This window comes from Zootoca vivipara, chromosome 4 (genome assembly GCF_963506605.1).
Source record: "Zootoca vivipara chromosome 4, rZooViv1.1, whole genome shotgun sequence".
Lineage (NCBI taxonomy): Eukaryota > Metazoa > Chordata > Lepidosauria > Squamata > Lacertidae > Zootoca > Zootoca vivipara.
The window spans coordinates 47,480,016-47,507,313 of NC_083279.1; the positions used below are offsets into that span (position 1 = coordinate 47,480,016).

The following is a 27,298-nucleotide window of genomic DNA, read 5'->3' on the forward strand; positions in this document are numbered from 1 at the left end:
ACAAACCTAGATACGGCAACTATAAGAGCAACTGCACCTATTGAGAAATCTCCGGGTGGGCGTATCCCGAATGGCGATAGAAGAAGAACCAAGGGGGGGGAGGGGGAGAAGCTAAGTCACCCCGCGCTGGCGCATGGCGGAGACAGCTGCACGACGCGCATGCGCGAAGCCTTTCCCCGCAGCCCCTGCTTCTCGCGCTGATTGGTCGCCGGCGCTTGATCGTTGCAGCGGGTGGCGGGCGGCGAGGCCGTTTCCGGCGCGGGGTTGTGACGTCTTAAGCGGGGTGCCGAGGTGTCCGGCGGGCGGCCGGGCAGGGCAGCTTGTGGGAGATGGCGGAGTATCTGGCCTCCATCTTCGGTACCGAGAAAGACAAGTGAGTGGGTTCTTCCTCCCCCTGGCCTGCCCTCTCTCTCCAAGGGTGGGGTCCGGCCTACGTGAACGCCCGTCGCTTGCGGGGTGGGTGAGGAGGGTGACGGGGCCTGCGTCAGCGCCCTGGCGGAGGCCATTCCTAACAATAGTTTCCCACGAGGAGCCCTTTTTTTCCTCGCTCTCTCGTGCGCGTGCGCGGTTCTTGGCCGTAGAAGCCTCGAGCGCGCGAAACCTTCAGCCCTTGTACCGTTGCTGCTGCAGCAGCAAAGTGGCTGCCTCGTGCAAGCCGGCGAGGCGCTCCCTATTGGACCTTAGCGGGCGGGCGGCTGGGCGCGCTACTTCCTTCCCTCGCGAGCTTAGGGAGGGAGCGCGCGCGCGCCTGTCCGCCCGCCAACAGCCCAGGGGGCGCGCGCGCCCTTCCGGAAAAGAGCTGATGGCGGGCTCACGACTGCGAGGAATCCCCAGATCCGTTTTTTCTCTGCTCTCCTCTTGGTTTTCCTCATGAGTTGAATGGGGAAGGGAGTTGGGGAAGGGGAAGAGGAAGGGCCGGCGCTGCCAAAATGGTCGGTCTGGCCGTAGGATGGCCGCTGAAGATATCGTGGGGGAAATCCCCCTATGTGTCTCCGAGACGTAGCGCTTTCTCATCACGCCTAAGGAGTTTTGAAGGGGCGCAGAGTTTGTTTTGTTAGTGCAACTACAGCCTCAGTAGAAGTGTTCAAGCTGGCTTTCATGATCACTCTCAAATCAATAAATATATAGGTATATTTTTTAAAAGGTACACGAGGTAGAAAACTATACATAATATTTTAAAGGAGGAGGGCTGTATCCCTTTGAGCTGGGGACACCTGCCTTCCACTCCACTTTTCTGTTCACAGAGAGAGGAGGGAAGCAGGTCTCAATCTAAGCTCAAAAAGCTCCTTTGCTCACTACTAAACTTCATGTCCATACACTGATACTGGGAGGAGGCAGTAAATTTGAATTTCCTAATTGGGCAGTAAAAATCAGACCATGCAGCATGTTTTCTTTTACTCATTGAAAGCCATTTGTGGGGGCAGCTTACTACTATGCTACCCAAGTGAGTGCAGCACTGAGCAACTGAATGTCTCCAACTTGCAGACAATGGTGCAGAAGACTCGTTATCATATGTATACTAGTGTTGTCACATGCCTGCCAAAACTGCTTTTTTCCCCAACTTTTCTATGGTGTGGACATAAAGCAGCTGATATTATCTGCATTTCACACCTATGATATGAATGTTCCCACCCCATCTACTATCCAGCATGCCTTAGTAGTGGACAAATGAAGAGAGGAGAAAGTGCCATAGGTTGAGGCAGAGCATCTGCTTGTTTTATAGACGGTCCCAGGTTCAATCCCTAGCCTAGTATCTCCAGATTGGACTGGGAAAAGACTCCTGTAAGTAACCCTGGAGAGCTACTGAGTGAAGGCAATGGTGAACTTTAGTACCATAATTGACAGGGATGCACATCTGCCCTCAGACCCCAACTTACAGCATTCACCATTCTCAATTTTAGTGAAGGTGATACTTTAAAACAGCCAATATCAATTGTTGAATCATTGCTAAAATAGATAGGAATGGAGCACAGGAATGGAGAACACATCTTCTAGACCAGACATCCCCAAACTGCGGCCCTCCAGATGTTTTGGCCTGCAACTCCCATGATCCCTAGCTAACAGGGCCAGTGGTTGGGGAAGATGGGAATTGTAGTCCAAAACATCTGGAAAGCCAAAGTTTGGGGGTGCCTGTTCTAGACCTCAGGACTCCACTGGCCATGTCTTCGCTGGCCCTGCTTCACAATTCAAGTGCTTTTGCCTGGTCAGAGTCTATTCTTTTGATTAATAAGCTTAGCTATAAATCCATAACTAGTTTGTATTGAAATTGTTTCAATTGATACAATTTTTGTGTCTTTTGGTTTCAGAGTCAACTGTTCTTTTTACTTCAAAATTGGAGCATGCCGTCATGGAGACCGATGTTCTCGATTGCACAATAAACCAACATTTAGCCAGGTTGGTGTAATTTTTTTTGGTAGAAGTCCTACATCCAATGCAGCCATGACTTTCAGAGCTCAAATCTGTGATTGTTAAATCTGAGAAACTATAAAAGTATCATGTATATATTTGTTGATTTGTCCTTGAGTTGCTATTCATTTCTTTTACCAGCCCTTTGAAATGATTTTTTCAAAACTTTAATGGTTGCAGAATTTTTTCCATAACTTTTCCAATATTAGATGTCAGCCAGTGGTAACCTCCTGGGTAATATTTAGGAACTGTATAGCTGTTTTTTTAAAAAAAAAAATATGGGCCAAATTCTATCTTGTAAACCAGGGATAGCCATGTGTTGTAGTGCACTGCATGTGTTGTAGTGCAGGTGCCATAGTCCCTGAGCACTGGCCACTACTTCCTTGGCAGGAGTAATGGGAGTTGAAGTCCAACAATTTGGAGGACACCATGTTGATTGCCCCTGATGTAAGTGTGCATGTTTTCAAATTTAACCAAATGCCCTGACAAAGCGATTCTGTGAAATAGCAAAAATGCACATATCCTTCCATTCTTCTCTACTACGTTATATTTCCAAGTATGGCATGTGTGGAATTCAGAGCACTCCCTATAAAATGAGTGGGGGTTGTGTAACGGTATAAGAGCAGCATAATCAGTTCTAAAACCTTTAAAGTAGTTTGAGAATATAGGCTAGCATAAGGGTTCACAAACATGTTCACAAACCATCAGTGATCCACAAGCTTCATTCAGGTGGTCCATGGTGTGCCCGTAAAAATACAATGAAAAATCATACAGCATCTAGCACAGTGCATTATAATTGCTGCAGTGGGCAGAGGAAACGCTAAGTGGTCCACCAAGACTCTAAGCCATTTTCATGTGGTCTTTGTAACCACTGGGTTAGCCTGTACAGATTAAAGCTGGTTGGGATGATCACATTCAGTTTGGTTACTACAATTTTGTTTAGTTTATTTTTGAACTCTAATTTTATTTTTTAAAATATCCAAGCTCCCTTATATCTTACCCTGCTCATCTACTTTCAGATAGTTAAGATTGACATAGTCAAAATACAAAACAAATAACTTCACCAACTTCAATACTTAAGCCTGAAGTAAAGTAGAAACAGGCAGTAAGGAAGAATGTGTTCACAGACTGACTGCTTGGGCAACTCTTGGAATCATAGAATCATAGAGTTGGAAGAGACCACAAGGGCCATCCAGTCCAACCCCCTGCCAAGCAGGAAACACCATCAAAGCTTTCTTGACATGGCTGTCAAGCCTCTGCTTAAAGACCTCCAAAGAAGAAGACTCCACCACACTTCTTATAGTTTGAATCCATGAAAGAAGATTCCACCTAAACATTAGGAAGAACTTCCTGACAGTAAGAGCTGTCCGACAGTGGGATTTGCTGCCAAGAAGTGTGGTGGAGTCTCCTTCTTTGGAGGTCTTTAAGCAGAGGCTTGACAGCCATATGTCAAGAATGCTTTGATGGTGTTTCCTGCTTGGCAGGGGGTTGGACTGGATGGCCCTCGTGGTCTCTTCCAACTCTGATTCTATGAGATTCTAAAGCTAAACTCCTATGCATGCTTATTTGGGAATGCGGTTTAATGTAGTAAGACTTTTATGAGAGTACATGTAGAAGAGCAGACTGGAATAGTTTGGAACAATAGCTTGTCTTATACTTTGATCTACCATAATATTGTTGTGATCCATCAATATAACACCATAGTTTGATGCTCCACTGATGCCAATAATTTGCATGTCCTCTCCTGAATATTTAATTGTAGTAAATCAGGAGTTGAATTGAGATGTGGTATCTGCATTTATTTGAACTTTGCAATAAGAATGCCAGAGCAGATGATTAAATGTGGCAAGCCTTTGTGGATTGTAGTTTAGCTTCTGTGAGTGGAGTCAACTTAACATGATTTTAGCATCCTGCCTTCTGTGCAGCCCTCCTTGTGCCCCCATAATCTGCTCCAGAGTGTTGGTGAGGGGACCTGGAGTGAACGTGGGGTTATGGGGAAGAAGAGGAAGCAGGGACCCTGTTGTGCACTTGCACAGTGTTGAATTTCACCTTCATCTGTAGTAATGACTGATAGAACAGTTAAGATATCGTTACTGGGAATCCAGGATTTGTTTGGAAGATTTTAACTTGCATCTTCTAGATGTGGAGGGACAATTTCTGTATCTTGCTTTTTCAACAGAATTTTGATCTTTGTCCCTCCATTATGCACACCCCATTTATATATGTGCATTCAAATACAGTACTATTTTGCAAATAGGTCAGCTAATCTGACCTGTGACTTAAATTTAAGAGTCTTCTTTCCTGCTTACTTAAACAAAATAATTTGGCTTCATAAATTTATGTCATGATGTGTTAGGTACTGAACAAACAGTGAATATATATTGTGTTCCTACTGCTACTACTGAAATTGTTTAGTAATTCAATGTGGTTTAAAAGACTACCATGCTGGTTCCTGCCCAGCTTGCACTAAAATAGAATGTTGCAGGTGAGAGAAAGTTGCAAGTACCGTACTCTCAGTTCAAAATAGGCTAAAACAGTCAACAAATGTAGATACTGTATATTTTGTCTCTTGTGGCTAGGGACCAGAGGTTAACACTGGCTGGTTTTATAAAAACAAAAAAAGCTCTGAAAACAATGTTTTCTTTAAATACAGTTGGTTATATTAAATTTGAATGAAAGTTCGTGAAAACTAACATTTTAATTAAGTAACACTGAGCTACTTACACTGATATGGACATTAAAACTCTGAGATATTAGATTACTAACTTAAACATGGTTTGTTTTTTCAGACAACTTGATTTTAAGAAGAACGATACAAATGTAAGGTTTCAAGTCTGCCTGGGCAAATCCTTCAAGTAGAAAGCACAAAGGCTGAAAGGATATTCTTTCTTTAAAGATCTGCGAACTGAACATTTAGAAACTCATATTATTTAAACAGAAGTTCCACCAAGGAAATTCTTGTTTAGAGAAAGTGAAGAATCCTGTTCCTTGTGGCAGTGGTCTTTTGTTAGAAAGGCACTGCATATTGGGGGCACCATGTGGCATTTTTATGGCCCTCCGTATTTGATGGGATTAAAATTAGACTAAATTTAGGCTCATGCTAATAAGTTACTAAAATAGTATATTGCTAATTCTCCTTCTGGGAGCTGGGCTGACGATGCCTCCCTTGATAAGCTTAATAGCGCAACTTCTTGGTGAAATTAAAACTTGTTTACATAATATGACTCAGTGATATTTCACAACATGGTGCAAATACAAAAGAAAATAGTGTACCATTTGAATATAATTTAATATTAAGCTGTTCGCAAAAAAGTTGTCTCTTTGCAATTGTCTATTATATGCACAGCAGCCAGTAGAATTCCCCTTTTTATTTTTTTTTTCCCCGCAGACCATCTTGATTCAAAACATCTATCGTAATCCCCAAAACAGTGCACAGACGGCTGACGGCTCACACTGTAAGTCCCACAGTTGGAGAAATTTTTTTTTAAGAATGGTGTTAAAGAGCCCATTCCTAAATATGAGAAAATCATGTTGGCTTCTGAGCTGCTGACATAAAGCTGTTGCAAACAGGACAAGTGACGGAACTCTTACATAATGATCAAGCATTTGTCAAATGCCTATGTTATGTGCAAAAAAAAGATGGTTAAAAATGATTGGGTTTTTTGGTTCAAAACTTCCCATATAAGGACATGAGCATTAAGACATGTTCATTGTTTATAGTACACCTTAGGCATTTATCAAATGACTTGATATTTTAAAATCTGAAAACATAGGCTTTTTTGCCATATACGGTAAGTGATACTTGGGGATTTTTGGTTCACCTTAACATTCTTAGGCAATAGAGATTTCATAACAGCCTTATTATTGTGTGTTACAGTGGAATCTAGTTCCTGACAATTTTCAACCTTTCCATATGTTAAGGCTATTTATTGCCTCAGGTTCAAGATTTATGATAATAAAATGCCAATAGATGCATTTTAAATAAATGCAATAATAAGTGTTGTGAGATCTCTATTTTTTTCCTCAATACTAGGGTGGTTCAGAAGGGTCGCAAGTCAAATGGCGCATATTTCCCTCGGGAGAAAATAACATTCTCTCTTTCAGCACTGAGACTCAACTAAAAGTGATCACCACAAGGAAACCAGTTTCTTGTTAAAACTTATTTTCCATAATATAAAGTTGTTGCGTTTTGTATTTCAGACCATTGCCCTCTTGAACATTTACCGTAACCCTCAAAACTCTTCCCAGTCTGCTGACGGTTTGCGCTGTAAGTTCATACAAGTTCCTTCACTGGTTCCCTGGGCTTGATTGTCAGAGCTCAGTGTCAACTGAAGCTGGTCTACCATTTTTAGTTTAATGGAGCAAACTGATCACATTTTATTAAATGTGCCTGAAATTTTTGGTCCTTCACATATCCCATGCCCACCCCACCCCCCAAAAAAAACTTGTTTCCTCTGAAACTTTGGCTACCTGCCTATTTTATGAATTTTTTTAAGGGACACATTTTAAAGCTTTCTTGAGCAATGGCGTTCTCTACTCCATCCTTGCCATTGGCCTCCATCATTTTAATGTGTCCTTGATTATATTTAATGTTACATATTACTGTTTACCAAAGGCTAGGTCAACAGCTTATTAACTTAACTCAAGCACTTATCCATCTGTTTACAGATGTTAAAATCACTTTAATTTGATCTCTCTGCATAGGTACGGTTAAAATTCCTTCCTTGCTTTAAAATCTGAAATTATGAACTGATATTCATTTATGGGAAAGTGTGGAGATTGTCTTGAACTAATTCTTAACACTTGTGTAGTATAACTGTGAAAATCTATTTGTCTACTGTACATCAGTAGAAGTAAGTGATTTAAATGGGTAAATAATTGAGCTAATCTGTGATTTGCTCTTGAAGCAGTTAAACAATGCAATAATTAAATGACTTATAGTTAAGCCCAGTCTGGTATTTACAACGCTATTTCTACTAGCACTGCTAAATGATATTCAGTGTTACGTATCTGGGCTTGTGCTAAAATTTCCACCAATCTGGTATAAGTAATTCATGCTGTAGCTGCATGGTTTGCTGTGGAGCTCTTTTTATTTGTCCAGAATTTACTGGCTGAACAAACATAGCAGCAAGTCTCTTTAAAATGATAGTTCAAATGTTTAAAATTTGGTGTCAGTTGAGTAATGCTGCTTGAGAAATCAACAGCCTTTTGCTGTTTTAGGAATTGCATGGTTTGTTATAGTTACCTAGCAAATATTTACATTGTTTAACTATTCTGCTCTCCATATATGTCATATAGTATTATCAGTTATGTTTAGTAGTCGAATTCTGATGGTGTACTTGTTCAACCTAGTAAAACACCATCACTTAATTTGGTTTGTTTTAGTGTTATGTCTTACAGGGAAATGGTTTTACCAAGTTTTAAAAAATCACATATGGCAACAATTGATATGTGTTGAAAAACCAAAGTAGATTTTAAGATTCTTGTTAATGACTATTTCTATTTCTGTTGACAACAGAGAAAACAGTTAGCTATTAAGCTATCTTGATATTTTGGTTTGGGACAGTTTAATCCATTTTTATCAAGCTCATAGTGTATTTTAAATGGGATTTAACATCTGTCAGTCAACATTTAGTTCCTAATTCAATAGTGTCCCTTTAAACCTAATGTAGAGTTGCAAGTGTGGACATAGTTTAATTGAAAATAGATCCCAGAGTGGATCTCAGCTATTTTTTCTATTCATTAAAGGTGGTGGGAAACTGAATTTTGAAAATACCATAGAATTTCCCCATCCTTAAGTATTTTAGATTTATATCTGAAAGGGTAAGATGCTTTCTAGAACTACAGACCACTTAGGGTCAGATAGATATACATATAAAGTTTTAAATTGTGCTTAATGTATGCTAAAATGCTATATCTGTCAGTTTTTGCCATACATACTGGTTTGAAATTCATATTTATTTATTTAAAACCTCCCCTGTTTATGAACAGGTGGCCTAAATGCCTGCAAATGCATACTTCAGGGCATGGAAATAATATAGCATGACTTACTTTTAAGTATTTTGAAAAATGTGAAGACTGAATTAGATTTTGGAGCAAAATTGGGTTCCTTTCCCCCCCCCTCAGTAAGCCTAGTTTTGCTAATTTGAAGGAAGTAGAAACATGTTAACTTAATATTGTGTTCAGTCCAGTAAAGCATATGAATGGTGAACAGTTTTAATTAGCAAACTAATTATAGTGTACGTCGCCAGACTCCAAGGGATGCTGCTCTGCTGTCTGTCATAAGGTATTCAGCAACAGAAGTGAGGGACATTTTTAGTAGTTCCTTTTACCCACTAAAATCCCTACCCCCCAAACAAATCCTGTGCCAGAGTATTGGGGAACCCTCAAGCACCTTTGGAGGGAGGGAAGCCTGCTTGAGAAAGGAGGATTTGCTTAAAAATTCCTTCTTCCGTGTTCTGTTCAGAGATGCCTTCTGTCAGTAGAGCAACACCTGTTGGATTTCACTGTTTCTTTTTAGAATAATTTTTAAAATGAAATTCCCTTATACAGTATTTTATTTCTCCCCTTATTTTAATCCTAGTACATCCTTGAAAGGCTGTTCATGAAAATCTGGTGCACTAAAATTAAGATAGTTGGAGCTGGGGGTGGTTGCATTCTATATCAGATCAGTTTCCTTAGATTTAAACCATTCTCCGTGGAAGTGTGTTATCTATCAGGTTATTGATTAAAACTATTAGGAGATTGTTGTGATTGTTTTTTCTTTAGGGGTTGGCAGAACTGTTTATGGTCTAGTCCTAATGGTTAGCTACATAGTAGGTATTTTTTTACTTCAGTAGACGGCTTCTACTTTCTTTTCTACTTACTTAAAATATTTTTAATGTGCTCAGAGTCCTTTGCCTCGTTTGAGATTAGATTCTAATTAATATGACTTGGTATTTGCAGGTGCTGTGAGCGATGTTGAAATGCAGGAACATTATGATGAATTCTTTGAGGTATGTTAAACTGAGTAATGCTTTGAAAATTTTATATAAATGAAAACATCAAACACAGTTAACATTATAAGCTTTGAAGTTTATCTTAGAGCAAAAGAAGAACAAAATTATGCCAAATATTCTTCTTCAGCAAGAGGGGAGTATTTGAAATTCTTTGTTCCTTAGATTGATTTTAATAAAGTGTTTCTGGCCCAAGTAATAATTCCCTGTAACAAACAATAGATTATGGGAAAATGTAATGAGCGATATCCAGCTAGTGTCCCTGGGGGCATTTCTCAAGCCTGTAAGCCCCACTTTGGACAAACCACACACCAAGATTGTATGACATCAGGCATAAAAAAGTTCAAGCTGTGGTTGCAAAGGAAGAATTGGGAAAGTACTTAAACCAGATGTTTTCAACCTTTTTGAGTCCATGGGCCCCTTGAGCAACTACCTTCTTTTTGTGGCACCCCTGTGGGGCTCAGGAGCCCAGTTATGTCATCCCTTGCCTGCAGAACCAGCAGCCTCACCATTTTTCAAACACCCTCCCTTCTGGAGTGTGTCCTCAGTCTCCTCTCTCCTTTCTTTGGGAGTCGTCCAGGTGGCTACTGCTGCTGCCCCTGGTCTCTGAGCTGCCCCACCCCATCCCAAAGAGAGGTATCTCCTCACATTGCCCCATAGGGGCCTGGGCAGAGGATGCCCCCAGCCTTAGTGGCCCAACAGAGACTGGCCAGAGGTGAACATGAGGCCAGCACCTTACCTTGGGAGGCTGCAGTGGCAGCAGGAGAGTTCCCCACCCCTGAACACAAAGTCAGGGTAGACCCATTGAAAGAAATGGGCTTAAATTACTAATTTTAATTCTTTGGATCTGCTCTGAGTGTTAATGACACAGGACATCACCCATTTTATTTTTCAGTCTTCAGTTATTTTAGTTTCAGGTGTGTAGTTTAATTCTGAATTCTTATTTGTTAAAAGCTATTTATGTCCTGCCTTTCTGGATAAAAATGCTTCCAAAGTTGCTTACAAGTAACATCAAGATGCAGTCTTCGAAGCCATCATAAACAATATCAACAAACAAAATTGTCACGATTTTCCCTACAGGGCAGTTTGTGGTAGATGGGGAAGAGAGCAGTTAGGTCAAACAGGCTCTCGGGTCTGCACCTTCCTGCTTTCTTCTGGAATCCTCTCAACAAGACAGATAGGGGTAGATGGCCTTGAGGGGGGAATAGGGATAAAGCCATTGCCAAACCCTATGTAGCCAAGAAAAACAGATTAAATGCCAAGTTGGTGATTTATAGGTTTGGTAATTCATCTAGTTCAGATCAAATTAACACTCATTTTTTCTTCATTTAGGAGGTCTTTACAGAGATGGAAGAAAAATATGGTGAAGTAGAAGAGATGAATGTCTGTGATAATCTTGGAGATCATCTGGTTGGAAATGTATATGTAAAGGTAAGATATAAAAAGTCTACAACTGCTGATCAAAATCCTTAAATGTCTTGCTTTGTATATATGAAAAGTAACTAGCAGTCTTGAATAGGTAGGCTATGTGTGTAGCATAAATATTTATGAATACTTTCAAGTGAAACCTGTTAACCCCAGCAAGGAATGTAATTAAAGAAATGTGGTGAATGAACTAAAATGCTATCTCCCCTTATCTGACTGACTGCTTCATTTCTATTTTCCCCCCAATATCACACACACCATGTCTGTAGACACTTAATCCACTTAATTGTAGAGTGCTATAACAGAGAGACAAATATTTGGAATGACTTTTCAGATTGAGATTCATATATGGAACTTTTGTACGTGTACTCTCCCCTTCCCTGCATTTTAGCATTACAAAGTAATTGTGCATTGCTATTGGTTCTTGTATCTTAACTATCCCTGATTCAGGTCCAGCCTGAGGCATTTTCCTTTTTTTATTCTCAAAAGTATACACTTGACACTAGGCATTGGTCAGCACTATAGCTACTTAAAGTGGTTGTTATATTGTGTAATTCTGTCTAGATTTTCCAACAAGGGGAATGTAGTTTACTAAAATTATTATTATGACATAGAAAACTATTAGGCAAATCTAGGGAACATCTAAGAAAAATACTAGATAGAAAAAGCAAAATAAAAATAGCCACTAAAGTGCAGTTGGATAGTGAACTATTGCTGCTAAAAATGACCTAAGTGTTGCTGAAGTATATTTTGGAACGGTAGCTGCTACATCTACTTGAATAAGCAGGGCTTATTCAAATCTTTTCAATTGACACTGTTGAAAACATTTCTCGTTTCATTCTTTCCCCGGACAGGCAAAACTAGACACAGATGTGTGCCCCTCTATTTATAAATATGCTGCTATTCAGACCAATTTTTTTGCTTTTATATTCCCTTCCCTGACCAATGCATTTGGGTCCAAGATACTTTGGTTATTGTTGTCAGAATACAGTACAGTGAAACTGTTTAACTGTATTGTTATTGTCAGTCAGCTAAGGTCAACATTGAATACAGTATCTAACTTTACTACAAGCAACTGGTACATTTCTATAATGGACAGACTACATTCCGTTTACTTCATATGAACGTATATTGATTCTTTTTTTCATTTTTAGAAATTTAACAAAGGATTTTTTTAAAAAGATTATCAATAAAAATATAAACATGACAAAAAATAAATGGTATATGAAGAATAATGATACCTTTCAGGGACACATTAAGGATATAATCTTGACTCTAATAAAAGTGTGTCATGTTCTGAAAGAATCCTGCCCTTATGCATTGATATGCTATTGACATGCTGCTTGTGTGTCCCCCCCCCCCCAAAAAAATTGCTTCCTTACTATTTCGCTAACGCTACGTAAGTGAATCTTTTGTGCTTTCCTAATTTTCATGTTGGCACTGAGAATCATGTCAGTTCCTAATAATATGTAAAAGTGGAGACTTCATTTTTGTAAACTTAACCTTCTTTCCAGTTTCGACGTGAAGAAGATGCAGAAAAGGCAGTGATTGACCTGAACAACCGCTGGTTTAATGGGCAGCCGATACATGCAGAGCTCTCCCCTGTGACAGATTTCAGAGAAGCTTGCTGCCGCCAGTATGAAATGGGGTGAGCAAACTGTTTTCTGCTGTCTCCATTTTTGAGTTGATTTTGAAATACTTTTTGTGTTAAAAAATCATGAGTGACAGGACACTGCTCCATGGTTTTGAATTCTGATTTGCCCTCTGTGAATGGACATATTCCCTCCATTCACAGAGGGACCTGGGATCCAGTGGAACAGGCTTCCTCAAACTCTGCCCTCCAGATGTTTTTGGCCTACAACTCCCATGATCCCTAGCTAGCAGGACCAGTGGTCAGGGATGATGGGAATTGTAGTCTAAAACATCTGGAGGGCAGAGTTTGAGGAAGCCTGCAGTAGAGGCTCCTGCCGCAATACAGGATGGGAAGAGCATTTTTTTAAAAAAAAATTAATTCCCCAGCCCCCCTGCAATGCCTCTCAGTTGCTGTCAAGGTTCCCCAGCTCAACATAGCAGATTGTTAAAAGGGGCTGTGTGAGGATTAGGAGATCAGCAAGAAATGCTGCCCTCTTCTGGCAGGAGCATCCTGCCACGCATAGAACGGTCTTGCCAGCAGAAACTTTGTTAGAATCTTAAGCCAATAGCATTTCCTTAATCATAATCAAAACCTTGCGTTGTTATTGTTGTTTTTCCCCTCAAGGGAGTGTACACGAGGAGGTTTCTGCAACTTTATGCATTTGAAACCCATTTCTCGAGAATTGCGACGTGAGCTGTATGGCCGTCGCCGCAAGAAGTAAGTGCTTGTTCTTTTATATAAAAAAACTTTCAATTTTTAAAAATGTGTGTTTTTCTAAAATGGGAGAACTTGTAGGTAAGCTAGGTGGTGCAATACTACCAAATTTGTCACAGCTTATGAAGATGAAGATAGATGCAAGTACCAGCAATTCATGGTTTTCATGTTTCTTCCCATCCCATCAGTTGACTTTGAATGCAAGTAACATTAGCAAACTGAAAACTGAATGCAGTGGCTGACAAACTGAGCTATTAAATGTTGGAGCAATAAATGTGCTTGTTAAATTGCTGATACTGTGCTTTTTCATAAGAATTGTACCTTAGCTGATAATGATGGGCAATAGTGCCCTATTTCATGCAGAATACATAAATGTTGCAGTAAGGAGTCTCTTACTGTGTATGGGTGACAGCATGAATTGCTATTGTTATAACCCACCTTTTCCTCTGACAGGGACTCAGTGCTGGCTTACGGATAAAAATAGTTACAGCTAAAAACATAGGGGGAAATCATTTTTAAAAACAATTAAACATTACCGGTAATAGAAATATATATAATCTATTACAGCCATGCAAATAAATTTATTTAATACTGATGTGCAGGTTAGCAAGGCTAGAGCAGGATTGAGCACATGCGATTGGTATTGCAATACACCACTAGTAAAAAGATTGTATTGGGTTGTAAAGGTGTGAGTTCAAGACTAAAATAAGACAGACTGGTAAAAATGTTGATTTATCAGGACTTCATGCAACTTTAACCACAGGTTGAAGCAGTTCATTCATTAACTTAATGAGAGTGTTCCTGTTCTTCCATTAATGCTTCTAAATATATTTGCAAGAGCCTGGTATGAAGTTGCTTTCTCTTATTTTAGTTGTAAATATGGTATGTATCTGTAGCCTACAAATGCTAGCTCTCATAATTCTAGCTGAGGTGGCCTTTTCCCTCCTCAAACTACGACCACAGGGCTAAGGAACATCTTGAGCTAGTGTTGTAACTTGTGTTGACCAGTTTGTTACATAATTCTCATTGGTGCTTATTGTTTAAATATTTCTATGTAAGCAGCTTTGTGAGGTTTGCCTAGAAAATAGATACGTAAAGTATCTTTCAATATTTATTTATTATTCAAGTTTCATTTGAAATCAGTGCTTCATTCTGGGGGGGAAATATCTCAGTGAACTTTTTAATCTCTAATTTTCTATCGCTGCCTACCGCTGTTTAAAACAAAAAAGCAATCACAAGTGATATCCAAGTACGACTCATTGAAATCAATGGCATTAAGTTATTGTTGTTGTTATTTATTAAATTTCTATACCGCCTAAGTTACTTAGTCCATTGAGCAACACCCAGTGCCACACCAGCAGATGCAACATGAGTCCTGTTCACCCCTTCCTGCTGCACGTCCCATGGGGGAGGGGAGGAAAAGCAAGTCTTATTTGTGCAAGCAGAAGTAATGCACAAGCGTGACTCCACAACTGGAAATCAGCCATTGATGTCAATGGGTGTGGCCAGAGTTTGAATGACGTTGGATATCACCCATTTTGTCAATGAAAAGTTAGTCAGTCCCCCAAAGAAATTCCTGGGATTTCTCTGGAATGAGTTCGCACATTTTCGCCATAATGCAAGAGGAAGCTCTATCTGCTTTTCCCAAGATTAGCTTTATCCACAGCTCTACAAATACTACTTTGGGGGGATCGGATCTATTATATAATTAATTATGCCAGAACATGCTGGTTTAAAACCTGAATGGCACAAGGTAGTAGTACATAATTGGGAACTACTTGTTTGTCACCTGCTACATGTGCTTGGTAAAAATGCTCCTCTCTAAAGGATAATTCATAATTGAATTTAGGATGTAGTTGCATATGTTGCAGAATATCACAGCACACAAATTCTGTATTTTCCTTGCATCTGGTTACCCTCCTCTACGTGGACCATTTCCACGAGCTGCTAAATATACAGTTGTTGTTTAGTCGTGTCCAACTCTTCGTGACCCCATGTACCAGAGCATGCCAAGCACTCCTGTCTTCCACTGCCTCCCACAGTTTGGGTCAGACTCATGTTTGTAGCTTCGAGAACACTGTCCAACCATCTCATCCTCTGTCATCCCCTTCTCCTAGTGCCCTCAATCTTTCCCAACATCAGGGTCTTTTCCAGGGAGTCTTCTCTTCTCATGTGGTGGCCAAAGTATTGGAGCCTCAGCTTCACGATCTGTCCTTCCAGTGAGCACTCAGGGCTGATTTCCTTTAGAATGGATAGGTTTGATCTTCTTGCAGTCCATGGGACTCTCAAGAGTCTCCTCCAGCACCATAATTCTTTGGCGATCAGCCTTCTTTATGGTCCAGCTCTCTATATATCAATACACAGTAGTATTGATATATAGCAGGGGTGGCCAGCTCCAGAGACACTGCGATCTACTTTCAAATTTAAAATGGGGGGTTCCACTCAAAGATGTTGAGCTTTTTTTAGGGAGGGGGGAAAGCTCACTATTGGGGGAGGGAACAGCAGAGAGCAGAGGCAGCCACTAACCTTCTGATCGCTGACAACATAAAAGCCTCTGTTTCAAAAGTCAGGCTTCCCCTTAGGGACCGGTGATTGACCGCGATCTACCGAAGCCTCACAGGGATCAACCAGTTGATCGCGATCGACGTGTTGGACATCCCTGATATATAGCATATGCACAGGCTCTTAGATGTGAATCCGATTCTAGCACACAGCATATTGGGACAAATGTTGTTGGGTCTAGCACTGCTGCCTCTGATGTACCTCAGCTGGATGATGGCAGGGCCTGGGGGAAGGTAGGAGCCAGGAATGGAAACCAGCAAGGACTGTGCTGGCACAGCCATCTTAATTATGCTTGCCCTACAATTAATTGGTGTATGCTGGGGGGCAGGGCAGTAACAATCATGTTTGATATTGTACTTGTAACCTGCCCTAGGGCCTAATGCTGAAAGGCAGAAAAGAAATGTAATAAAGAATAAGAATTAGGAAGTGGCAAGGAGGGGGGCGCTGAGGGCAGTTTGCTTATTTGTTTTCCCAAAGAAGATATTTACTAAATATTGAAATACTCTTTGGCCTGTTAAAATTGCCTTTTTATAAATGCCTAATGAGAGTGTTCTGTTGTTGCCCTATTCTAATGCAGCTATATTTGGCTGCAAACAAGACTCCACACCCTTTACCTCCAGCCATTTGGAAGAGGGCAATTACTTACCAGGACCAAAGCTCTGGTCTCCTAGGATACTAACAAAAGTATGGGCAGAACTGTTTTAGTATTCAAAAAAGCAGACTCTTGTGTAAAAACCTTGAACAAGTTTTTTATTTTTAAAGGTTTGTATTTGAGAAAGTTTTTCACTGTGCTCATTTTTTTCTACCAGGCATAGATCCAGGTCAAGGTCCCGTGAACGTCGCTCTAGATCCAGAGATCGTGGTCGTGGAGGTGGAGGAGGTGGTGGTGGCGGTGGTGGTGGTGGCCGAGAGCGTGATAGAAGGCGGTCAAGAGATCGTGAAAGATCTGGACGATTCTGAGCCATGCCATTTCTACCTTATCTGTTAGAAAGTGTTGTAGTTGATTGACCAAACAAGTTCATAATGAAAACTTTTTTTAAAAGATGGGCTTCTGAATAAAAATTTGTAGTGATACAGTTTTCTTTGCGTAACTGATTTCTTATGAAAAAAATATTTCTTTGACCTTGATGAATGATTTGGGTGGGGTGGGGATTGCTATGTACTGCAGAAGAGCTGGTTTTTACATTTGGATATACATTAAATTGTTCATGTATATAATACAAAATATTATATACATTAAATTGTGCATAAGCAGTTACTCATTTAAGTTTCCCTCTTTTGTTATGCTGTCTGCTTATTTAGGTTAGCGTAGGCACCTCTAAATGAAAGCTGTGAAGGAGCATTTCTTTACTCGGACAAGATGCTTAGTTATATAAATCTGTATGTTTCTTTGTTACTAAGAAATCTGTGCTCTGTGAATGTGGCATTTACAATAAATCCAGTTTTTGAACTAAAAAAATTAAAGCCTATTCTCTAAGCACTCCTGAGTAGTTACTACTCCAGGCTGTGCCAAAATTCATAGTTTATTTCCACATTTTAGTTAAAGTGCCGTATGAAAGCTGAACTTGGGGGTTCTTTATTATAACAAGCTCACAATGAGTTTTAATCTGCAGCTTGGTTGTAAAAGTGCTGAGGCAAATATGACTTGCAAAGTGGGCTTTTTGTCCAGCCTCAGGAAGAAGTCAGAGTTGCCAGTTCACCTAAAACAAATCCCACCTTTAGTCATATTTATTATATGAAATTGCATACAAAATTAATTTGTATGCTTCCCCTCAGTCAATTGCTTCCTAGGATCATGAACAATAATATGATGGTTCCAGGACCCAGCATAGATGTCTGAAAAACAAGTCATGCCAGACCAATCTTTCTTTTGATACCGTAGAGTTACAAGCTTGGTGGTTCAGGGGAATGCTGTATCTTGATTTCAGTAAGTCTGACAAAGTTGTTGATGTGGGCTGGATGAAGTACCGTAACTGTTACCGGTAGGTGGATTTGTAGCTGGCTGGCTGGCCAAACCCAGAGGGCTCACTAATGGTTCATCAGCCTGGAAAAATCACATGTGGGGTGCCCATAGGATTCTGTTCTGGGTCTGTTGTTGCTCAACATCTTGAGGGGATGCTCATCAAATTTGCAGATAACACCAAACTGGGAGGGGTAACTAATGCTACAGAAGACAGAATCTGATTCAAGATGGCCTTAACTGATTTAATTTCAATAGGGAAAAATGTAAAGTTATACACTTGGGCAGGAAGATAGGGGTGGGCCACAAATATAAGAGGGGGGATGCCTGGCTTGCAAGTCAAAAAAAGGGGCCCTCAGACGCCACCCAGATTAACCCCCCACAACATAAACTGGGCAACTGCTTGAATGCTGTACTCTTGAAACTTTGTCTTAAACATTTTTATTAGATTTTCCAATTTTAACATCTAATTCATTCTCAAATTATACAAATTTCATTTAAACAATCCAAATATTCTGCCAAATTATACAAATTTAAAATTGACTTCCCATGCTTCAGACTCAGAAAGTTTGTCTTGCTTTTTTAACTCTTCTTTGTCTTGCTTTTTAAACACTTCCTTTAAAGCAAATCATGGTGCTCAATGTGGTTTGTCCATTGACTGAGTGCATTACTATTGCAACTCAATAAGAAAATGCATCTTCACGCTGGGTGCAGATGAAAATCTTCACCAGGGTATCCATTTCACAACGTGTGAAATGTCTCTCGATCCTGCAAGGGCACGTTTCATGGGAAGAGGCGATGCCAACGGACGGGGCCCCGGGGCTCGCAGCAAGAAACGAGCATACGATGATGAGTCAGCAATGGCGCTGGTGGCTCCCTCGGCAACGCAGGCTCGCGATGGATCGGGTGCGCTGACTCAGACTTTCTTTTAGCTGCGGCGCAGTGGCTCCGTATCCTCCTCCCCGCGGGAGACAAAGCGCATCGCCCGGCAGCGTAGTCCAGCGCAGGCGTTGATTGGAGCCACGCAGCCCGGCACCCGCGTATTTTGCGCGCCACGCCGCCGGCTTGAGCTCGAGATATAGGGAGGAAGCGCGGACAAGCACGCGCGCCCTGAGACTTCCGGTATGATTCGACACCTTCGAGTGGCCGGCTGCGCAGTATGCCTATTGCTTGAAGGGGAAGGCTAGCCGTCAGCAGAGTTGTGAGAGGCGGGCAAGGGCAAGGCAATCGTTTTTTTGGTGCTGCTAGTTTTAGTTTGTGCAAAAGTGTGAGATAGCAGGCTGGAGCAGTGGGAGAGATGAGAAGCAGGGCCTTTTGCATCGCTGCTAAAGGAGCAGCTCCGCCAAGCTCTTCCTGTCTACGAACTCTTTTCATGCCAATTCGTCATCATTTTTTTAAATTTACAGTATTTAACGTTAAGAGCAAATGTCTGAGTTTGCTTCCCACTCTTTCCTCACCATCACGTTTTGCTTTTGTGTCGTGTCTTTCAGGTTATATAGGCCTGCAGGCTTGTACTAATTTGTATGTAAGCCACTTGAGAGTTTTTTTGACTGAAGAGTGGGGTACAAATGCTCTAAATAAACAGCAATAAGTAATAGCTTCTCTTAGTGTATCGAAGATATCAAATTTTAAACCATATAATCCTGCTACATGTTAGCATCTCTGCTGAATGTTAGCAGTGTGGTGGAGCAGTAATAAAACTGATAGCACATTGCAAAGCTAAGCAGGGTTCAGTATGGTATTAAACTGGATGGGGAGGGCATGTGTTGAGATTCCTATTGCAGGGGGTTGGACTAATGACCTGTAGGAACAGTGGAAATATGTGCACTGTCCAAGTCAAGGTGCTTAGTACTCAAGGCTGGGCAGGTTATTTTAGTTGTAGCCGAGGCAAAAAATCTCACAAGTGCCTCTCCCTGTCAGTAAAAATACAATAAATTAAATAACAAGTTGGTGATTGTTCATGATACCCAGAATTAGCTCCTTAAGGCAGCTCTTTTGTCAGTTGAAGATGCCAGAGGCACATATCTAAAATTAATGACAAATAAGATTCAGAGGCGAATTTTTAAAAACAAAACACCTACAGAGATAAAGGGAATCTTAAAACACAGGGGTTGCATTTCAAGCCACATTTACATGACATCTTATTATGAGCAGCTGTGTGTGTCTCGAAGCCGAGAGAGCGAGCCAAGGCATCAAAAATAACCCGGAAAGCCAGTCTTCAAGCAAAAGAACTGCCGCCCTACAACCTATCTGAGTTCCCTGTGTCGTAATATTTCCCTTTGCCATGCAGCTCGGAGAAACCATCTGCGCAGACTGCAGGACTGAAACGCCGCCTTCTCATTGGCGGGGTGTGTCACCCCTACGCCCCCGCCCTAGCCAATCACCGCCCGCTCTCTTTCCAAAAGATAATGTGGGCTGGGAAAGGCTGCTTGCGCACGCCGAGCAACCCTCTGCGCGGCTGCATCAGGCGCTGCTTCTCTGCTCTGCTCGGAGGGAGCGTTTCCCATCCACGTAGCTAGCCCGTTGCCCTTTTCTTCCTTTCAGGCACCCAGGTAAGTCTTGGTTTTATCCTCTCTCCCCGCGATTAGTAAGGAGTGGGATGCACATCTGATCTAGCGGCAATAAGTGGGCGAGGAAAGGACGAGGTGCAGGCAGCGCCAATTCTGACCGCCCCAATCGCTAGACGACTTCTTTGTTAAGGGTGTGTTTGCGTTGGGCACTTTGTCTCTCCCCACCCCCCACCCCGTCCCGGAGCCTTGGGGCAGCGCCTGTTTCTTCTCATACACCTTCCGGTTGCATCATCTAGTTCTCAACAGGTGAGCTGGAAGCAGCGGCAAACGGCAGATGATGGGTTTTAATTTCTTCTTCCTTCCTTTAGTGAAGGTTGCTTCTGAACAAACTTTATTTCTGTAATTTTTCTTGGTTGGGGGCCAGCCTTCCCTTGCTATCTCTCCAAAAAAACAGCAAAACCCCATTAGGCAATGGAGAGAAAAATGCTTACTAGGACAGAGGCAATAATATATAATCTATGTTGTTGTTGTTGTTGTTTAGTCGTGTCTTACTCTTTGTGATCCCATGGACCAGAGCACGCCAGGCACTCCTGTCTTCCACTTCCTCTCGCAGTTTGGTCAAACTCATGTTGGTAGCTTTGCAAACACTGTCCAACCATCTCATCCTCTGTCGTCCCCTTCTCCTTCTACCCTCAGTCTTTCCCAACATATACTTCTCATGAAATCCTTTACCTAGGCTGCGTACATAACCATGTATTTAAAGCACACATGCACAGTCATGGGAACTGTAGTTTACCCTTCAAAGAGCTACAGTTTCCAATATTTTTTGGGGTGTGTGTGTGTGATTTAATGTATACTTTACACATGGGCGTAGCCAGGATTTTTGTTGGGGGAGGGGCAGGCATTTTGTTAGGGGAGGCAGAACCTCAGCTATGTATTTTTATTGATTTAGTTAGTGGGGGCAGCTGCCTCTCCCTGCCTCCTTTTGGCTAAGCCCATGTGTACGCAACTTGTTTCAGTTATTAATGCAAAATCAGTCTGTTTCAGTTATTAAAGCAAAAACAAACCACAAAAAAATTGGGCAAGGACTATTATAATTTGTGTCCTGTTTCTGGGCTTGATGGATCATTGTGTGGGATAGGCCTTTGGTCTGCTCCAGCAGGCCTCTTTTTATGTATTCTAGAAATAGATTTCTTAGGGTGGTACTGACAATGTGACCCTAAGCAATTTTGCTCTGAAATGAGCTGCACTGAATTCTGTTGAACTTACTCCCAGGTAGGTGAACGTAAAATGTTCCTAGAGCTGTTTGCACTCCCTACCAGGTGCAGATGTTATGAGTTTTAAAATGCTGTTGCAACATTCATATTGCAGGCCTCCTTAAGCAAAACCCAATTCCAGCCTTATAAGTGAAAATGTGATTAATCTGAAATGCATCATTTAGATAAAGAACATTAACGCTGGATAGAGAATGAGTGTACTGTAGTTCTCAGTTCAGTTCTACATTTTGGCCACTATGTAGGAAATGCCAAGCTGAACTTAACTCAAAAGTATATGACTCATTTGAATCTACTTCCTGCCGAAATGCTTGCTGTTCATGCATGGACATTAGAAACAGGATCTGCCTTGGTTGGGCATCTTGTGCAAACTCAAGTTACAAATGCCTTTTGCAGATACGATGGTTGGAGAGCTTTTCTGAAAGAGTTCAGAGGTCAAAAGATACTGGATATGGTTCCAGTCTGGCAAAATTCCAGAAATTTCTATGGTTTCCTTTTTTCTTAAAGGGAACACTGTTCCTAGTGTTTTTTCCCCATTATGGCTGCAAATTCATGGTATGAGACTGAATGCTTTACCTTTTGTTGCCGGTATACCCTTTTTGCCCAGGTGAAGCAGTGATCTTAGATACTGCATGTGCTTCCCTCTTGATTAGACCAGGTTCTTTTTGTTGAAAAGGGGCAGGCATATCTAGAAGCAATTTTACAAGAAAAGGTACACGATGTTCCTCAGGGTCCTTTCCAACTATACAATTCTATGAAGATAAAACAGCAGATGTCCCTGAGGCTTGAAATTCTGTCACTGATTTACAGAGCATTTGTACTTGGCAGTAAGTCCCACTATGTTCTATAGGGGTTGTACCCATATAAGTGTGCCTTGAAAATCATTTGTATTCAGTTGCTGTAAGTGTGGGTAAGCAAAAATTTATGTGGAAGGGAAAACATTTTTAAAGTTCCACACTGCTTTAGAAGTAAAACAGTGAACACTGCTTTTCCTATACAGTACCTGGTTTGTTCTTCTGAAGTTTTATTCGGTTAAAAAGATGCACTATCTGAGATAGTGTTTACTCTTGCTAATTATTAAGTTGTTGACGTAATGTAGGCAGATTGTATATAACTCTCACATGGATCTTTGAAGATGCAGTTTGGTGAGCATGTGCCTCAGGGAATGACAAAATGAGCGTTCTTGACACACCCTCCTCAACTGCATCATTGGAAATGTGCTAAAGACTGAAACTGAAGCTTTGTTCACACCTTCATAATCACGCATTCGTTGAACACGTGGAGGGGAAGTGGGATCATCATGCTTGCTAGCTTTGCCACTGGCTGTGCTGAAGGTAAGAATGTGCTCTGAGTGCACGCAACTGGAGGGTCTTCATTCTTAGTTGAAACTCCTGATCTTCAATTCAGATCCTACATTCACACAGAGCTTGTTCTCACCTGTAGGTAAATGTATCAAGGCTGGGGATAAGGTAAGCAGAAACAATCCCGGTCCCTCTTGTGCATTCAGTGAATGTGTAAATATAAAATGAGGACGGGGCTCATGCACTTTGGGGATAGTCAAGTGACAAAATAGGTGCAGAATATATTTTTAAAAAGCATTAGGAATACAGATGGGATGGAAATGACTGGAATATTAGTTTGAACATGCTTGTGAATTCTCAATTTTCAAACGGCACAGGACCCAAGTATGTCAGAATTTTCCACACTTTTAACATCTCTTCTGTACTTGTGGGGATGAAAGAGAGCCCAGGCGTGTGTGTTTGTGTGGTAGTGATAGATATTCAACCTCAAAAATCTTTTGATTCCTCTCAAACAAAATGAAAATCCCAGTCTGAGTGGAAGGGATGATGGGTATTCTGTGAAATTGTTTCATGAGTTGCTGGAACATGTTTGTATGATTATTGTAGCTGTTTAAGGGAATTCTATCTTGGGCATGACTTTAAAAATACTTAGATGTGGGTTTAATTACATATACCAGTAGATGCAGCGACAGACAAGACACCTTAGCTCAAATACTTTATTAAGAGGTTGTGCATGTCCAAAGATTTTTGTGTTATGGTTTTGTTCTGTGGTAACTCACTTTCTGGCAAGAGCGTGTAATTGCTGTCTTTATGCCAACAAGCATTCACATGTGAAAGGTAATATATATAACTGCCATCTTTAACATTGTAAAGAAAACAGACATAGATATACACAAGATTTGAAGATGAGGCTGAAAAAACAAGGTTGAACAGGATTTGTTTCTTTTTTGATAATTTAAATCCTTTGATAAGTAATATGGTTTGCTGGTGAGATGCTTTAGGGTGTGTTTGGCTTTTGTTTGGGCCCCTCCAGAGTGACTGCTGTTTGTTTATTTTGTGGGTGTTTTCTGCAATGTGATATCAACACAACAGTACATTAATAGTGGATTTATCCTGGGCCATCCACACATCATTCTGCTTCATTAGTTATTCTGCAATTCTTCCCCAATGTTACTGCATTATTGCCTCCTGGAGGAGCATTCTTGGGCTATAACAACAACAAAGCCCCCAGAACATGTGTGCTATGAAAAGTCACAGGATTTTAGCAGAAAACGTAATAGGGGCATGCATCTATTACAAATGCAGCAGTGTGGTCATTTCAGAGCTTTGCAGGCACAAATGGTATTCATAGAACCATAGCTTTAAATCGTGGCGCCCAGAACTGGACACAGTATTCCAGGTGTGGTCCGACCAAGGCAGAATAGAGTGGTACTATTATTCCCCTTGATCTGGACACTATACTTCTCTTGATGCAGCTAAGTAGCATTAGCTTGTTTTGCTGCTGCATCACACTGTTGACTCAGGTCAAGCTTGGGTATAACAGCCCTGATAACATCATGAAAAACCCATCATGATGAATGCTCAACATCTGGTGGGGCCCTTTTTATGAAATCTCACTGCTGAGTAAAGTCAAATAGTTACTAGCTTGTCAGTTCATGATTTCGCTACAAACTGAACTGTTTTGTTTTGTTTTGTTTTGGTAGCAGTTTCGGTGTGCCAAAAGATCAGAGTTCTTTCTACTGTTGCAGCATTACACTGTAAAAGTCACTTCTGGACTGTCTTTTCAATAACTGTTCCAAAGTGGACTGTACTGAACTTCTGACTTTTCTCTCTATCCATACATATACTGTATCAAAGTCCTTTGGTGGGTGGGCTGCCTCATTCAGTTCAATATAGTAGGGAGGTAAGCTTTTTTGAATACCCATCAGAGCATGTCTGTTGTCCCTTTTCTCACCCAGAGTTGCTCCCTCCATAAAATGAGGTGAGCTTTGTGGGTGGTATACCTACATGAAAGTATGAGAGTACGCAACACAGGCTTTTTGCACTTGAAATTGCTGGTTCATATTTGAAAAGATCTGGGGGCAATCCTGTCAGATAGACGGGGGTTGGGTGTAAATAAAATTATCATCATTATTAAACTAATTATTATTAAGCCTGTTTTAGTTTTCTGTTGGTTTTAATTTACATGCTACTTTTGTTTTGTATGTCGCTTTGAGTTCTATTTTGTAAAAAGAAAAGACTAAAAAGTATAAATAATAATAATGTTGTTCAGAGTGTAAATATAAACCATCTGATTACTTTCTGTAGAAATCCTGTTTCCCTCTCAATTCCCTGATAGCTTAGCAAACCAGTAAACAAGTCATCAAGATAGGGATTGCCTTGTGATGTTTGAGAATGTCAGGATGTTGCTTAATATATTGATTCTGCAAATTCCAGTTATGTCAATATACCATACCCTGGCTCTTTATTTTTAAAAATATTGGCATCAAGGGCTTTCCAGCACTTCTGCTATCCTGGAGATTTATTGACAGTTACTTGGAGCACACGAGCAATGGGAGAATCATAGAGTTGGAAGAGACCACAAGGGCCATCCTAGGAGGGCCATCCAGTCCAACCCCCTGCCAAGCAGGAAACACCATCAAAGCATTCTTGACATATGCCTGTCAAGCCTCTGCTTAAAGACCTCCAAAGTGGGAGACTCCACCACACTCCTTGGTAGCAAATTCCACTGCCGAATAGCGCTTACAGTTCTTCCTAATGTTTAGGTGGAATCTTCTTTCTTCTGGACACGTTCCAGCTTGTCAGTATCCTTCTTGAACTGTGGTGCCCAGAACTGGACACAGTACTCCAGGTGAGGTCTGACCAGAGCAGAATACAGTGGTACTATTACTTCCCTTGATCTAGACGCTATACTCCTATTGATGCAGCCCAGAATTGCATTGGCTTTTTGAGCTGCTGCATCACACTGTTGACTCATGTCAAGTTTGTGGTCTACCAAGACTCCTAGATCCTTTTCACATGTACTGCTCTCAAGCCAGGTGTCACCCATCCTGTATTTGTGCCTTTCATTTTTTTTGCCCAAGTGTAGTACTTTACATTTCTCCTTGTTAAAATTCATCTTGTTTGCTTTGGCCCAGTTGTCTAATCTGTTAAGGTCATTTTGAAGTGTGATCCTGTCCTCTGGGGTATTAGCCACCCCTCCCAATTTGCTGTCATCTGCAAACTTGCTCAGGATGCCCTCATCCAAGTCATTGATAAAGATGTTGAATAAGACTGGGCCCAGGACAGAACCCTGTGGCACCCCACTAGTCACTACTCTCCAGGATGAAGAGGAGCCATTGATGGGCACCCTTTGGGTTCGGTCAGTCAGCCAGTTACAAATCCACTGAATGGTAGCATTGTCTAGCCCGCATTTTACCAGCTTCTTTACAAGAATATCATGGGGCACCTTGTCAAATGCCTTGCAATATTTATGCAAATGCATACAAAGACAATTTAAACACCTGTTAAAATATCACCCTCTGTGTCTTTGCCAGAAAAATAAGCCTGAACTATACGATTTTTTAAAAACCTGATGAAGTAGATAGAATCTAGGCATTGGGGTTCCATACACTTGGGGGTTCGGTGGCCCCCCTAAAGACAATATGGCACTGCAGTGGAGAAACCTGTATCCAAAATGTTGATAAATACAAATTCGTTAAGAGGTTTCTAGTTCAGTTCACCTCCTAGGAAGGACCATCCAATTGAACTGTAAAGTGACAGTGATAGAGTCCATATCACTGACCTCATTCGAATCTGAGGAGAGTTAAAGTGCTATTGAGATTATTATTTTTTAAAGGATTTGCTGGATTTTGGAGTCTGTTTTGAAATGTGTGGCTTAATCTGAGGGTCTTATTAATGTGAAATATATGAAGTTACTAAAGGGCCACTAGTTTTTTGGCATTATATTCCCCACTTTTTCTGACAACCCTCATAACAGGTAGGCCAGGAACATGGAACGGTAACGTGGAAGCAGGCCCATGCAGAGCTTGCCTGAAGCCTGGGGCAGGAGTCTTGTTCAAATAAAGTTATGAACAAAAAATGCAGCTGATTCCTGGAGGGAAGCCCAGCCACACCCAGCTGCCCCCACCGCTCTGCATGGAAGAGTGACAAAATCCCATCCTTTTGGCGCCATATAATTGAATCTTCCACCCCAAAATGTTCCTGGCAGTAGGCTTGGTGGTTCTTTTCACGTCTCCATGGGCCACTAGTGCTAACTTGCCTTGCCCTGCCTCTAGACAATTGAAGCCCAGCTTCCCACCCAGTTAGCATCTCTGCTACATGATGTGTGATCTGGGGGTTTCCCCACAAAATTATCTTAAGAGCTTTTATTTTCATCTTACTTATATTAGGGAAGTGAACCTGCAGGGGTAACAGAGAAAATAAAAAAAGGAACTAAAATATTGTACAAAGATAGGCCAAGGCTGGGCAAAGTTCAGGCTTGTATCAGATCTACCATATTTTTTCCGTGTATAACAC

At 41.1% G+C, this 27,298-nt stretch overlaps 2 protein-coding genes across 15 annotated transcripts in view; both read left to right on the forward strand.

Moving 5' to 3' along the window:
- Positions 1-249: 249 nt before the first annotated feature.
- U2AF1 (U2 small nuclear RNA auxiliary factor 1) lies at positions 250-16,814 on the forward strand. 4 transcript variants are annotated; one of them, XM_035115903.2, is made up of 9 exons: positions 250-373; positions 2,307-2,394; positions 5,196-5,226; positions 5,795-5,861; positions 9,352-9,401; positions 10,734-10,832; positions 12,341-12,474; positions 13,084-13,176; positions 16,545-16,814. In XM_035115903.2, exons 2-9 carry the CDS (start codon positions 2,348-2,350, stop codon positions 16,693-16,695), a joined length of 672 nt encoding a protein of 223 aa, XP_034971794.1. In that variant the 5' UTR covers positions 250-373; positions 2,307-2,347; the 3' UTR covers positions 16,696-16,814. The 4 variants fall into 4 exon arrangements, with proteins under 4 accessions (XP_034971794.1, XP_034971793.1, XP_034971792.1 ...); XM_035115902.2 differs by lacking the exon at positions 5,196-5,226; XM_035115901.2 differs by lacking the exons at positions 5,196-5,226; positions 5,795-5,861 and adding an exon at positions 6,607-6,673.
- Positions 16,815-20,093: 3,279 nt separating this feature from the next.
- Positions 20,094-27,298, forward strand: part of LOC118085215 (cystathionine beta-synthase-like protein) — a 39,788-nt gene continuing 32,583 nt past the window's right edge. For 3 of the 11 annotated variants that reach the window (XM_035115595.2, XM_035115603.2, XM_035115605.2), the window contains exon 1: positions 20,094-20,247. Coding sequence is in view for 4 of the 11 variants with exons in the window: in XM_035115594.2 (XP_034971485.1) it covers positions 22,780-22,813 (34 nt within the window). In the remaining 7 variants the exon portion in view is untranslated. The other 8 variants (XM_035115601.2, XM_035115594.2, XM_035115597.2 and 5 more) reach the window with 8 other exon arrangements.

Bases quoted from the DNA above. Each gene is read 5' to 3' on its own strand.
- U2AF1 (XM_035115902.2), top strand. From the start codon at position 330: ATGGCGGAGTATCTGGCCTCCATCTTCGGTACCGAGAAAGACAA. The intron at 374-2,306 runs GTGAGTGGGTTC...TTTTGGTTTCAG, and splicing joins TTCGGTACCGAGAAAGACAA to AGTCAACTGTTCTTTTTACT. The intron at 2,395-5,794 runs GTTGGTGTAATT...TTTTCCCCGCAG, and splicing joins ATAAACCAACATTTAGCCAG to ACCATCTTGATTCAAAACAT.